This window comes from Chiloscyllium punctatum, chromosome 23 (assembly GCF_047496795.1).
Source record: "Chiloscyllium punctatum isolate Juve2018m chromosome 23, sChiPun1.3, whole genome shotgun sequence".
In the NCBI taxonomy this organism is placed as follows: Eukaryota; Metazoa; Chordata; class Chondrichthyes; order Orectolobiformes; family Hemiscylliidae; genus Chiloscyllium; species Chiloscyllium punctatum.
Genome location: NC_092761.1, coordinates 93,402,979 through 93,418,204, shown reverse-complemented (window position 1 = coordinate 93,418,204; position 15,226 = coordinate 93,402,979). Strand labels below are relative to the sequence as shown.

The following is a 15,226-nucleotide window of genomic DNA, read 5'->3' as shown; positions in this document are numbered from 1 at the left end:
AAGTCACAGAATTGTGGTCACCATCACCAAAATGTTCACCCACTAACAAGCCCACCACTTGTCCTGGTTCATTACCGAGTACCAAATCCAATATGGCCTCCCCTCTGGTTGGACACTCTACATACTGCATTAGAAAAGCTTCCTGAACACACTGCACAAACACCGCCCCATCCAATCTACTTGATCTAAAGAGCTTCCAATCAATATTTGGGAAGTTGAAGTCGCCCATGACTACGACCCTGTAGCTTCTGCACATTTCCAAAATCTGTTTCCCAATCTGTTTCTCCACATCTCTGCTGCTATTGGGGGGCCTATAATAAACACCCAACAAGGTGACTGCACCTTTCCTATTTCTGACTTCAGCCCATACTACCTCCAGAGGCAGATCCCCCTCAAACTTCCTTTCTGCAGCCGTTATACCATTTCTAATTAGCAATGCCACCCCCCCTCCTTTTTTACCACCCTCCCTAATCTTACTGAAACATCTGTAACCAGGAACCTCCAACAGCCATTCCTGTCCCTCATCTATCCATGTTTCCGTGATGGCCACAACATCGTAGTCCCAGGTACCGATCCACGCCTTAAGTTCACCCACCTTATTTCTGATACTCCTTGCGTTGAAGTATACGCACTTGAGCCCATCTCTGTGTCCGCAAGTAGTCCCTGTCAGTGCTACCTTCTCCACAGCCTCCCGACAGTCTTGGGCATCCTGACACACAGCTAGCTTACTTGCTGGACTACAAGTCCGGATCCCATCCCCCTGCCAAATTAGTTTAAACCCCCCCGAAGAGTGCTAGCAAACCTACCCCCCAGGATATTGGTGCCCTTCTGGTTCAGGTGCAACCCGTCCTGTTTATACAGGTCCCACCTTCCCCAGAATGCAGTCCAATTGTCCAAATATCTGAAGCCCTCCCTCCTACACCATCCTTGCAGCCACGTGTTCAACTGCACTCTCTCCCTATTCTTTGCCTCACTGTCACGTGGCACCGGCAACAACCCAGAGATGACGACTCTGTCTGTCCTAGCTTTTAGCTTCCAGCCTAACTCCTTGAGCTCTTGAATGACCTCCCCACCCCTCTTCCTACCTATGTCGTTGGTGCCAATGTGTACCACGACTTCTGGCTGCACACCCTCCCCCTTAAGGATTCTGAAGACACGGTCTGAGACATCTCGGACCCTAGCACCCGGGAGGCAACAAACCATCCGAGAGTCTCGCCCATGTCCACAGAACCACCTGTCCGTCCCTCTAACTAGAGAGTCCCCTATAACTAGCGCTCTCCTCCTCTCCCCCTTTCCCTTCTGAATCTCAGAGCCACAGACCCCTTCACTGCAGCTTACACCTGCAAGGCTGTCCCCCCCAACAGTTTCCAAAGCTGTATACTTATTTTTTAGGGGAACGACCACAGGGGAACCCTGCACTGCCTGCTTCTTCCCCTTCCCACCTCTAACTGTTACCCAGCTACCTCTGTTCTCCGGCGTAACTACGTCCCTGTAGCTTCTATCGATCACCCTCTCAGCCTCTCGAATAATCCTCAGTTCATCCAGCTCCAGTTCCAGTTCCCTAACTCGTTCGGTGAGGATCAGGATCTGACTGCATTTCCTGCAGACGAAGTCGGCAGGAGTATCGGTGGTCACCCCTACCTCAAACATCCTGCAGGAGGAACATTCCACCGCCTGCGCTGCCATGACTGTACACTTTGTCTCCAAAAACAAGAACACTGAGTCAATAACACTGAGTCACTTACCTGTGGACTTTAAAGTTAGGTTAGAGGAGGCCCTACGAAAGTAGGACCTGGGGTCTAGAACACACCCACTCAAATACTAATCACTTACCTTCCCGCCCAGCTATGCGCTCCTACCTCACTTCCGCTGCCCGCTACAGGTAAGTAATTTTGAAACAAACTGTCTTACCTTAGCTGTAGTCTCCCGGGTTCGCTTTTCCTCGGCCGCTGCTCCCACTCAAAAAGGTCCTTGGCCTTTTTTTCCAGAGACATCATAAAAGCAGCGAATCCAAAATGTCTGGCTTTCGATGGGATTTAGGGCCAATTTGATTATAGCTTACAGATACTGCCTCAGGCAAAAGGTTTTGAAGTTTTTTAAAAATTGTACAATGATAGGAGAGTGGCCAGTTCTCCCGGCTCAGCTTATCTCTTGTCTGGTTTGGTTTTGGCAGCCTGGCTATTCGATTAGATTACTTAGTGTGGAAACAGGCCCTTCGGCCCAACAAGTCCATACTTCCCCGCCGAAGCGTAACCCACCCATACCCCTAAATTTACCCCTTACCTAACACTACGGGCAATTTAACATGGCCAATTCACCTGACCTGCACATCTTTGGACTGTGGGAGGAAACCGGAGCACCCGGAGGAAACCCATGCAGACACGGGGAGAACATGCAAACTCCACACAGTCAGTCGTCTGAGGCGGGAATTGAACCCGGGTCTCTGGCACTGTGAGGCAGCAGTGCTAACCACTGTGCCACCGTGCCGCCCTTTAACTGAAAGCAGGCAGGCAGTTTTGAGGCTGCTGGAGCAAGAAACAGCTACATGGAAGAGATGTTCCATGCTGCCATCTCTCTCTCTTCTGCAGGACCCTGTGTTTGATTTTACTTTTTTATGCTAAGGGGTGTTTAGAGGGATTGTTGCAAGTATTTGGAACAGTATCATTAAGCTGGGATAATCTGTCGAATTGGTTAAGTTATTCTGTATTCTTTTCTCGTTTGTTTGTGTTTCATTCGGTAATCTTGTAAATAAATTCTGTTTTGCTTAAATCGAGGTGGTTGGGCCAAGTGCATCTCTCCTACAGAATAGTGTAATTCTGCTTGCATATTGTAAGCCGTCAGTTTGGCACTCAGGCCATGATGCTTTGGGAAGGCAAAGATTAAGCTCTCTCCACTAGTTTTAGAGGAACACCCCGCTAGTCCTCCTTTTGTTTTCTCTTTAATACTCAACCCCTTTTTCCCTTACCCAGTTATGCTCACTCTTCTTCTTTCTCCTGTTACCTCAGTTTTATAACTTGCCTTTTTGTTCTGCTCACCCAGCTTTTCTCACCATCTAGTTTGACCCTTCTTTCCCATCCCTGAACTTTTTCTGAAGCATCAGAGAGGAAGGAAAAGTTGTTATCCTCAGTCCTCTGACATTGAGTCTCCTGAGCTGGCAATGAAAGTAACTTAAAATAAAATGGCACAGTGGCTCAGTGGTTAGCACTACTGCTTCGCAGTGCCAGGGACCTGGGTCCGATTTCAGCCTTGGACGGCTGCGTAGAGTTTGCACATTCTCCCTGTGTCTGTGTGGGTTTCCTCTGGGTGCTCTGGTTTCCTCCCACAGTCCAAAGATATGTGGGTCAGGTGAATTGGCCGTGCTAAATTGCCCATATTGATAGGTGCATTAGTAGGGAGTAGGTGAATGGGTCTGGGTGGGTTACTCTTTGGAGGGTTGGTGTGGACTTGTTGGGCCGAAGGGCCTGTTTCTGCACTGTAGGGAATCTAATAATAAAATAAGATGCTGGATGCTGGAGACCTGAAACAAAAACAGAAATTGCTGGAAAAACGCAGCTGATGTGGCGGCATCTATGCAGAGAAAGCAGAGTTCACGTTTTGAGTCCAGTGACCCTTCATCCAAATGAAAGTAACTTGAATGAAGTCAGTCAGTGTTTTGATGTGCAGCCTTCTGGATCCATTTTCATGACCAAAGGCTTTACTGAGATGTGGACTGGAAGCTAATATGATTATGATGATGTGAAATATTAATGTTTGTGTAAAACACGGTGCTTGGTAAATATGAAGTTTGTTGACTTAAGACTGCACCTTGGAATGGGAGAAAGGAATGCAAGCTCCTCTAATCCAGAGAGCTCTGCAGATATGAAAAAAAAACCCAAAGATTTGGTGACTAGAATTGGAATCTAATCTGCTCAATATTGTGTTGACATTTGAAGCAGGTGGGAACTGGAGAATTCTCTTTTTTGAATGGCAGGCATTGACTGGTGGGATACTGTGGGGATGGTGCTTAGACACCAGCTATTCTCAATATTACTTATAATTTAGCTGAGGGGATTAAATTCAAATTTCTAAATTTGCAGATGATGCAAATTTAGGTGGAAGGGTGAGCTGTAAAGAGGATGCAGACATGCATCTGTGTGATTTGGACAAGTTGGCTGAGTGATCATGCAGTGTACTAGGATCAAGAAGGCTGATGGTATGTTGGTATCATCTTCATATTGAGATTATTTGAGTACAGGGGTGGAATATCCTGTTGCAATTATACAAGGCCTCGGTGAGAGCTCATCTGGTGTATGGTGTGCAGTTTTAGCCTCCTTATCTGCAATTATACAAGGCCTCGGTGAGAGCTCATCTGGTGTATGGTGTGCAGTTTTAGCCTCCTTATCTGAGAAGGATGTTCCTGCTCTAGAGGAAGTACAGCAATGGTTTACCAGACTGATTTCTGTAATGGCAGGATTCATGTGTGTGGACCAGTTCAATTGGTTAGGATTATATGTGTTGCACTTCAGAAGCATGAGTGGGAATCTCATTATAAATCTAGAAAACTCGAGTAGGACTAGACAGAGTAGATGCAGGAAAGATGTGCCCGATGGCAGATGATCCAGAGTCAGGGATCACAGTCCTGAGGATATGAGGTAAACCATTTATGACTGAGATGAGGAGAAATTTCTTCACCCAGAGAGTGGTGACCTTAAGGAATTCGTTGCCACAGAAACCAGTTGAAGCCGAAGCATTATATGACTTCAAGAAGAAGTTGGATATAACACTTGGACTAAAGGGATCAAAAGATATGGGGGAAAGCAGGTGCAGGCCTCTGAGTTGGATGATCAGCCATGATCATAATAAATACAGAATAGGTTCAAATGGCCAAATGGCTAACTCCTGCTCCTATCTTTGTTTCTATGAGACCAATCAGTCACTTAAACCACTCTTCATTCAGACCATCCCATATCCATACCTGAATTTTATTTACTCAGCTTAACTCCAAGACCTTGGCACCATTTCTGGATGAAAATCCTTCAATCTCTTTATTGGAAATTCACATTGACCCCCTGAAACTACAACCTATTATGGGGGAGAATTAACATGTTAACTCCTTATTAGTTGTGTTTAATTCTGTTCAAGTGGTGAACATTAACTGAAATTTATTTAAATATTCCATAAATAAACTGAGACTAAAACTGTATTTGGTTTAAATGATGAATATTTGGAACATGTCAAAGTGTGTAAAGATTGGCAACGTTTCTATTATTTGCAACTAGCTTTCTGAACATACAAATGAACCAGAGAAATAGAAACTGCAGTTACTCCATTCAGCCCCTCATGCCTACTTTGCCATTCAATATGACTATGGCTGATCAGACTGTTCCCTCAGCTCCACATTCCTGCCTATATCCTGATGATCCCCATGTTAGTCAAGAATCTGTAAACTTGGAATAGACTACCTTTGTATTAATATGTCCAGACTCTTTGATATGGAAGCTCCACTGAATAGAAACAATTTCTGCAGAGATTCTTGTTCCTCTGAAGCGTAGAAGATAGGAGCAGGAAGAGGCCATTTGGCCCTTCAAGCCTGCTCCGCCATTCATCATGATCATGGCTGATAATCCAACTCAGTAGCCTAATCCTGCTTTCCCCCCATAACCTTTGATCCCATTTGTCCTAAGTGCTTTATCTGGCTACCTCTTGAATACTTCCTGTGGTAACGAATTCCACAGGCTCACCACTCCTTGGATAAAGAAATGTCTCCTCATCTCCATCCTAAATGGTCTACCCCAAATCTTCAGACTTTGACCCCTGGTTCTGGACACATCCACCATCAGGAACATCCTCCCAGCATCTATCCTTCCTAGTCCTTTTAGAATTTTATAAGTCTCTATGAGACCCCGCCCCCCCCCACCCCCCCCCCCCCCCCACCCCGACCTCATTCGTCTGAGCTCCACCAAAAACAATCTTCACCGAGTCAATTTCTCCTGGTACCTATGTCCTGCCCAGAATCAGCCTGGTAAACCTTCACTGCACTCCTTTAAAAGCACGAGCAGCCTTCCTCAGAAAAGGAGACCAAAGCTGTACACAATATGCTAGGTATGGCCTTACCAAGGCCCTGTATAACTGCAACAACACACATCTCTGCTCCTGTATTCAAGATCTCTCACAATGAAGGCCAACGTACCATTTTCCTTCTTTACTCTCTGCTGCACCTGCATGCCTACCTTCAACAAGTGATGCACAAGGACACCCAGGTCCTGCTGTACACTCCCCTCTCCCAATTTACAACTGTTCAGGTAGTAATCTACCTTCTTGTTTTTGCTTCCAAAGTGAATAACCTCACATTTATCCAAATTACACTGCATCTGCCATTGATGTGTCCACTCACCCAACCTGTCCAGATCATGCTGAAGGATCTCTGCATCATCATCACAGTTTACCCTCCCATCCAATCTGGTATCATCTGCAAACTTTCAGATGTTACATTTTGTTCCCTCATCCAAATAATTTATATATATTGTGAATAGCTGGAGTCCTAGCATAAATCCCTGTGGCACCCCACTAGTTACTGTCTGCTGATTTGAAAAGGATCCATTAATTCCTGTTCTTTATTTCATGTCTGCCAACCACTTTTTTATTCATTTCAATATACTTTCCCCAATCCCATGTGCTTTAATCTTGCATAATAATCTTTTATGTGGGACTTTGTCAAATGCTTTCTGAAAATCCAAATATAAAAAATTGACTGGATTCCCCTTGTCAACTCTACTCATTATATCTTAGAATTCCAACAGATTTGTCAAGCATGACTTCCCCTTCATAAATCCATGCTGACTCTGTATGATTCTGCCACTGCTTTCAAAATGCTCCACTACAAGATCCTTGATAATGGATATGAAAATGTTCACCATTATCGATGTTAAGCTTACTGGTCTATATTCACTGTTTTCTCTCTACCTCTCTTCTTGAATATTGGAGTGACCCTTCGATCTGCAAGGACTGGTCCAGAGTCTAAAGAGTCCTGGAAGATGACCAACAATGCATCCACTATTTCTAGAGCCACTTCCTTAAGTACTCTGGAATGTAGATTATCAAGCCCTTGAGATTTATCCACCTTCAATACCATCAATTTTCCCAGCACCATTTCTCTACCACTATTGATCTCCCTCAGTTTTCCCCTCTCATTAAGTCTTGCATTCTCCAACATTTCTGGTATCTGATTTGTATCCTATTCTGTGAAGACAGAACCAAAGGATGTATTTAGTTGCTCAGCCATTTCTTTGTCCCCGATTATACATTCCCCCATTTTTGTCTGTAATGGAGCTACATTTATGTTCACCAATCTCTTTCTCTCCACATACATATAGAAACTGTTAGTATCAGTCTTTATGTTCCCTGTAAGCTTACTTTTGTACTGTATTTTCCCCTTCTTAATCAATCCCTTTGTCCTTCTTTGCTAAATTCTAAACTGCTCCCAATTCTCAGACCTCTTATTTTCTTGGTGAAGCAGTATGTTTTTGCCTTGGATTAGATACTGTCTATTGCCCTTACACTTGAGTCCCCTAGAACTGTATAAACTGAACTGACTTCATTCTCCTGCTCAAACAAACTGTTCTATCTTTGGAACTGAACTCTGGTTTCAGATTTGAACTTTAAAAATCTTCACAGAACTGACCCCATCCACCTATTTATATTTTGAAATTCATATTCTACAATATAATGTATTGTACACATTTCCCATGCAGCTAAAAGAAAAACCCAACCCTAGTTGACACTAGGAAAGATCTTTGGACAGCTTCATGGTTTTCTGGTAAGCTTTCCAAAAAAAAACCCAGAAAGTGAAAACTGTCTGAAGATTTCGAGCAGAGTTGCTCTTGACGAGAATTAAAGTCAGAAGTCACATGACACCAGGTTATAGTCCAACACATTCATTTAAAATCACAAGCTTTCGGAGCACAGCCCCTTCAAGGACAGAGAGAGCAAAAGATTATACAACTGGTGTGAGTGGAGCTTTGAATAATAAGTCTCTGTAGATGATCAAATGTGTCAGAAGGTGTGAGTAAAGTGTTAATAGCTGAATAACAAGCAAAGGGATGACCTCTAATCTGATTAAATGCGATAGAAAGATAATTACAAAAATGTTAAAAATAAGGTGGTGCTGGAGACAAACTAAATGACTGGAATAACATGATAGGTTTAAGAGTCACGTGCTAAGGGTGTAACCAAGGTCTTAAGTAATCCAAAACCATGCAAACTAATTAAGATAGAGAGATCATAACAATTTATCAAGATGATGGTGTTGAATCAGGACAGTAGGAATATTTTACAGATACAGAACAGTGTGGTGGGGTCACATATAGCACAACATAAAACCAAGATCACAGTGGAGGCCAATTTCATGGGCAGGGAACTTAGCTATCAGTTTCTGATGGCAATTCTGCGTGTTGTGTATCTCAAAGTCCACTTTGGTGGACATTTACCCGAAGATCGGAGGGTGACAGGAATGTTCCTCCCAGTCAGGGAACACCTCACTGGTCAAGACCATTCATCCTCCTATCTTCTTGTAACGTTTTGTTATTATTTCTCTGCCTCATTTAATCAGATTATAGGTCATCCCTTCTCTGTTATTCAGCTGTTGTCACTTTACTCACACTTTACTCACACCATCTAACACTCTTGGTAAGCTGCAGAGACTTATTATTCAACACTCCACTCACACAAGTTGTATGATCTTTTGCTCTCTCCGTCCTTGATATCTCTGTTTATAAATTGTGTCTGTGTGCTCTTCTGTCTCACTTCACCTGACAAAGGAACTATGCTTCAAAAGCTTCTGATTTCAAATAAACCACTAATAGACCTTAGGAGCAGAAGTAAATCATTTAGCCCATCCAATCTCCTGCACTAATCCTTGAGATAATGAATGATAATGAAATAATGTGGACATTATCAGAGAAGTGATCGGTCTTTTTACACAAAACAGGTAGTTGACATATATGAAATAAAAACCTGAAAGCTTTTCTTGCAACCTGGATTGCAATATTGGACAATACTGAACTGTTCCCCAGGTATGATTTTGCAATCACTGTGAATGTAATGATTATAACAAGGTGAGCCAGGTGGACCTCATAGAATATGATTCCCCTGATTGGGGCTGTTAATCTGTTCCAATCAAAGAGCCTCGACTGACAGATAAAAAAAAAGGAATGTCAGGCATCTTTGCACTCTGACAGCTGGCTCTGAGGGAGCTGGATCAGTGTCAAGCTCCTTCAACATGTAAACAAAGGGTCACTTGGTGATGGGGTACTTATCTCTATAGAGTTATTTCAATGTATATGTGGTAAAATTTGCAGAACATGTTATTGAGGCACTCACCAAGATCTGTGTTATCATTTGCAAAGTTTTTTAAGTAACTAATGGTATATTTTTCTAACAGATTAACAATATTGCACTATTCTGTTAAAGTAAAATGTGTACTTTCCAGTTTGTTTAATATAGTAGTCATAATGCAATCACCTATAGGATGCATGTTAACTAATTATACATTCTGAGCTCTGTTGTTGCTGTGCTGTGTATTAATGGGCCATGCTGCATCTATATTGGATGACATTTGTAACTAGTGCCATCAATGGGCATTATCACTTCACTAGAATCTCTGTGATTGCTTTGGTGAATTAATTAGTAAATCATGAATAAGGGAATAATAACATGCAGTATTGACTGGGGGAGAGCTAAGAGGCCCTGAAATTGGAGAATTACAGCCTATGAGTTTTTTTTTTGTTTCTGGTCTGCTTCAGTGGGATTGCCCCTACCTTCCCCTTCTTGAACCACCTCATTATTCTCCTGCCTTAAATATTTAGGTCAGACAGCAATTAAATCAATGCAAGAAGAAACTGAACTGAGAAAGGATGGGCCTTTCAAACTACCTAATCTAAAAGAATAATTAGCAAATAAAATTTAGCTGCTCTCCAATGTTCAGAGGAACAAAATAGTCATTAAGTTCAGTTGTTGAATTTGTGTTTTCCAGCTGCAATTCTAGATGATCCAATGGAGTGCAGTAGAGGTGAAAGACTTGCCATTACTCTTGCGAAAAACCATATCAACCGCATGGTGGAACAATCTGAAAAGGCAAGGCTAGATGTTGACCTGTTTGAGCTACTGCGAGACAGTGAATATGAAACAGCAGAAACTAGTAGGTACCCAAACAAGTCTGTCCCTTGTCTCACTTCAGTAGAAAACATGGTGTTAACAATTTCATGTGGACTAAGTTTGAAATGCACTGACTGATATAAGTTTTAATGCTTTGGCATTTTATGTCCCAGCTCTCATTTAAATGCCACTAGCCCACTTTCAACCCACAGCCCATGAGAAAGAAGATAGCGGCAGTCCACGGTGAAAGATTGAGCATTTCTCAGCCAATTGTAGTGCAATTAACATTTATATTATATTAGAAATTTGGATTTTGAAATCAATGGAAAATTGATGTGTGGTTTCAGTTCTATGAAAGTAAATGTTTTTGAAGAGATCAGGAAGTAATTTTGAACTGTGACCCAAAGACATAATTTTGAAGAAAGCATTTGACTTACATTGCACATGTGCTGATAATTGATGAAATGTGTTATGGCACAACGGTGATCTCTTCTGCTAATTAAACCAAACACCCAAAAAAGCTCACTTTGCCTCATGATCTGTTAAAATATGAGTGACAGAGAATTCCCAAATTCCACTATTTAAAGAAAATAATATCAATTTATTTCTTAACTCTAAAAATGAACATTAAACAACAACTATTCACAACTGTAAGCCCCTCTTTCTCTTAACTGCTTTAACTGCCTCCAACTCTATAACAATACACTGTTCCAATAAACACACTTATTAAAATTACATTCACTTAATTTCAAAACCATACAGTGGCTGTTGTCTGCAGTGTTTGTCTTCTTCTGTCTGAAGATCGCCCTGGGTCATTTTCTTTCTTTTACTGTGAAGATGCTTCATTTGAAAAAGTACCTTTGATAGGGAGTGTTTTTGAATGGCAGTCTTTCCTGATGGCAGTTACTCGCTCGACGGCAGTTGCTCTGTCTGACTTTCAAATTACCTGCCTTTGTTATCCCCCTAACATCGGACTGTCTCATTGGTTCAATGTTGGCAAAACAATAAATTCAGTATTGATTGGTTTTAGTATCCTGGGGCATAATTTAAATTGATTGGCGAAATTCGAATTGTTGTCAAAATAGCAACCAACTCAGGTATCTATTTCACAGCCAAATATTACGTATTTTAAATTTTCCTGTACACTCTGAGACTGCTAGCTAGTCATATGACAGATGCTTGTAAGCTCTCAGTGCAAAACAGCATTGACTCTCTCTTAAAGGTACAGGACACACCTTCAACTTCATAACAAATGCTAAAATTCAATTTTCAAGTCAGAGGGCAAAAACAGACCATGGAACACTAGTGGTTTAAGTACAGTTCAGAATCAGGTTTCACCTCAGAACAGAGCAGAACAGTTTCAGTTTCTGAAGCCTTCAAGCTGTAAGAGTTGATTTAGAAGTTTGTAAGGGAAGGAGTCATGAGCCTTGGCACAGAGCAGCCCAGGGCAGGGCTACATATACCATCCAGGGAGGTGTTTGGGAAGGGTCCTCTATGGTAAAGGTGAGACACTAGTAGCCGCTTTAGTTTACCTCACCATGCACTTGAGCCAAGTCCAATAGAACAATTTTAGAGTCACTACATTAGTTAACAAGTTGAGAGGGACTGAGAGATGTGGTGCATCCTACTCAGCCAATAATTACTGTTGTTCAGAACTACAGCTATTTTTGTAAGGTAAACCTATCAATTAGGATTGTCCACATGCAAGATTGGCTACATTTGATGCTGACTATGTCAGTTGACAATCTGCTCAGCCAATGAGCTTTGATCATTTGTTTTCATTTGTGGGATGTGGGTGTCCACCTCTAATTGCCCTTGATGAGCTGCCATCTTGAACTGCTGCAGTCCATTTCCTGTCGGCAAACCCACAACACCAGTGGGGAGGGAGTTCCAGGATTTTGACCCAATGACAGGGAAAAAGTGAGGACTGCAGATGCTGGAGATCAGAGTCGAGAGTGTAGTGCTGGAAAAGCACAGCAGGTCAGGCAGCATCCGAGGAGATGGAGAATCAATGTTTTGGGCATAAGCCCTTCCTGATGAAGGGGTTATGCCTGAAACATCCATTTTCCTGCTCCTTGGATGCTGCCTGACATCTTGTGCTTTTCCAGCACTGCACTCTCGACTTTGACATAATGACGTTGATGTGATTCTGTTTGCCGAGCTGGGAATTTGTGTTGCAGACGTTTCGTCCCCTGTCTAGGTGACATTCTCAGTGCTTGGGGGCCTCCTGTGAAGCGCTTCTGTGATGTTTCCTCCGGCATTTATAATGATTTGTATCTGCCCCTTCCGGTTGTCAGTTCCAGCTGTCCGCTGCAGTGGCTGGTATATTGGGTCCAGGTCGATGTGCTTATTGATTGAATCTATGGATGAATGCCATGCCTCTAGGAATTCCTTGGCTGTTCTCTGTTTGGCTTGTCCTATAATAGTAGTGTTGTCCCAGTCGAACTCATGTTGCTTGTCATCTGAGTGTGTGGCTACTAAGGATAGCTGGTCGTGTCGTTTTGTGGCTAGTTGATGTTCATGGATGTGGATCGTTAGCTGTCTTCCTGTTTGTCCGATGTAGTGTTTTGTGCAGTCCTTGCATGGGATTTTGTACACTACATTGGTTTTGCTCATGCTGGGTATCAGGTCCTTCGTCCTGGTGAGTTGTTGTCTGAGAGTGACTGTTGGTTTGTGTGCTGTTATGAGTCCTAGTGGTCGCAGTAGCCCTTTTGAATAGTGTCTTGATGCAACTTCGTTTGTGTGTGTTGGGGTGGTTGCTTTCGTAGTTCAGGGCTTGGTCTGTGTGTGTGTGGCTTTCCTGTTTACTGGAAAAGGGCCACAACACACTGCAGTACACCAGAACTGAAAAAAGAGGAAGAGGAACACCTATACAATGTATACGCCAAAAACGGATACCCGCGTAATTTCATCAACAGAAACCTAAGGGAAAGACAACGGAACGAGGACATGCCGCAATCCAAAGGACTAGCCACACTACCATACATCAAGAGCATTTCTGAACTGACAGCCAGACTACTGCAACCTCTAGGACTCATAACAGCACACAAACCAACAGCCACTCTCAGACAACAACTCACCAGGACGAAGGACCCGACACCCAGCATGAGCAAAACCAATGTCGTGTACAAAATCCCATGCAAGGACTGCACAAAATACTACATAAGACAAACAGGAAGACAACTAATGACCGACATCCATGAACACCAACTTGCCACGAAACGACATGACCAGCTATCCTTAGTAGCCACACATGCAGATGGCAAGCAACATGAGTTCGACTGGGACAACACTACTATTATAGGATAAGCCAAACAGAGAACAGCCAGGGAATTCCTAGAGGCATAGCATTCATCCACAGATTCAATCAATAAGCACATCGAACTGGACCCAATATACCGGCCACTACAGCGCACAGCTGGAACTGACAACCGGAAGCGGCAGAGACAGGCCACTATAAATGCCGGAGGAAATATCACAGAAGCGCATCACAGGAGGCTCCCAAGCACTAAGGATGTCACCTAGACAGGGACGAAACATCTGCAACACAAATTCCCAGCTCGGCAAACAGAACCACAACAACGAGCACCCGAGCTACAAATCTTCTCACAAACTTTGACCAATGACATTGAAGTAACATCAATTTATATCCTGGTCAGGATTGTGAGTGGCTTGGATGGGCAGGTCAGAGTGTTTCCAAATATATGCTGCCCTTGTCCTAGAATGCAGCAGTCTTGGGTTTGGAAGATACTATCTAAAGATCTATGGTGAATTTCTACATTGAATTTTTAAATGGTACACATTGCTGCTAATGACCTTTTGTGGTGGAGGTAGTGAATATTTATAGATGTCAATTAAGCAGGCTTTTTAATACTGAATGAACTTCTTGAGTGTTGTTGGAGCTGCACTTACGCAGGGAAGTGGAGAATACTGTATCATACTTCTGATTTGTGCCTTGCAGGTAGTGGACGGGTTTTGGGGAGTCAGAGATTCTGAGCCTCTGACCAGCTCTTATACCCATTGAATTTATATGGCTACTCCAGTTCAGTTTCTGATGAATGGTAATCTACAAGATGTTGATAGTAGGGTGTTCAGTGAAGGGGGATGCCATTGAATGTCAAGAAGGAATGATTAGATTTCACCTTTTTAGAGATGATCATTGTCTGGCACTTGTGTGCCATGTTTCAGCCCAAGCCTGAATATAGTCTGCATTTGAACATGAACTGTTTCAGTATCTGAGGAATAGTGAATGGTACTGAACATTGTGCAATCATCAGCAAACATTCCCACTTCTAACCTTATGATGGAGTGAATGTCATTAATGAAGCAGCTGAAGATAGTAGTCCTGCAGAGATGTCCTGGAGCTGAGATGACTGACCTTCAGTAACCACAACCATCTTCTTTCATGCCAGGTATGACTTCAATTAGCGGAGAGTTTTCCCCCAAATTCCTATTGACTCCAGTTTTGCTAAGGCTCCTCAATACCGCATTGAGTTGAATGCAACCTTGATGTCAAAGTCTGCCACTGTCACCTCACCTTTGAAATTTAGCAAGGATCATCCCTCATTCTACCTATTATCATTGGTACCAACATGTACCATGATCTCTGTCTTATCATTTGCCCCATTCAGGATGCCCTGTAGCCAATCAATGACATCCCTGACTCTGACACCAGCCAATTTTTGCATATTCCTCAAGTCACATCTGCAGCCAAATAAGTGCGTGGTCCTCTCAGTAATGAATCCCCAAACATTGTCACTACTGCTTTCTTGTTTCTTGCCTCCTGTACATTCAGGCCACTTGTGCTGCCAAAAGCTTGGTTCTGACTGTACTCCTTTGGGAAACTGGCATACTCATTAGCTTTCAAAATGGAAAAACAGTTTGTGCGTGGGACTCCAGATGACTCCTTTTCAAATTAGTTAATCTTAAAGACATTCCATTCTATCTTAATTTTAATCTCCTCTTACTCTCTGACTTTTACTTTTGCTGTAGACAGATGTTCTATTAATGCTGATAATTGGTGAGATAAAGTAGAAGAATGTTAAGACCTAAGACCACAAGAGTGGAAGTAAGGCCATTTGGCCCATTCAATCAT

At 42.8% G+C, this 15,226-nt stretch overlaps 1 protein-coding gene across 4 annotated transcripts in view; it reads left to right on the top strand.

Annotated features, from left to right (window-relative positions):
* grik4 (glutamate receptor, ionotropic, kainate 4) overlaps positions 1-15,226 on the top strand; it is a 173,503-nt gene that overhangs the window by 43,844 nt on the left and 114,433 nt on the right. For 3 of the 4 annotated variants that reach the window (XM_072593556.1, XM_072593557.1, XM_072593558.1), the window contains one exon: positions 10,010-10,174. In XM_072593556.1, coding sequence (XP_072449657.1) covers positions 10,010-10,174 — 165 coding nt within the window. Of the gene's footprint in view, positions 1-10,009; positions 10,179-15,226 lie in introns of all 4 variants that reach the window. The other variant, XM_072593559.1, reaches the window with a different exon arrangement.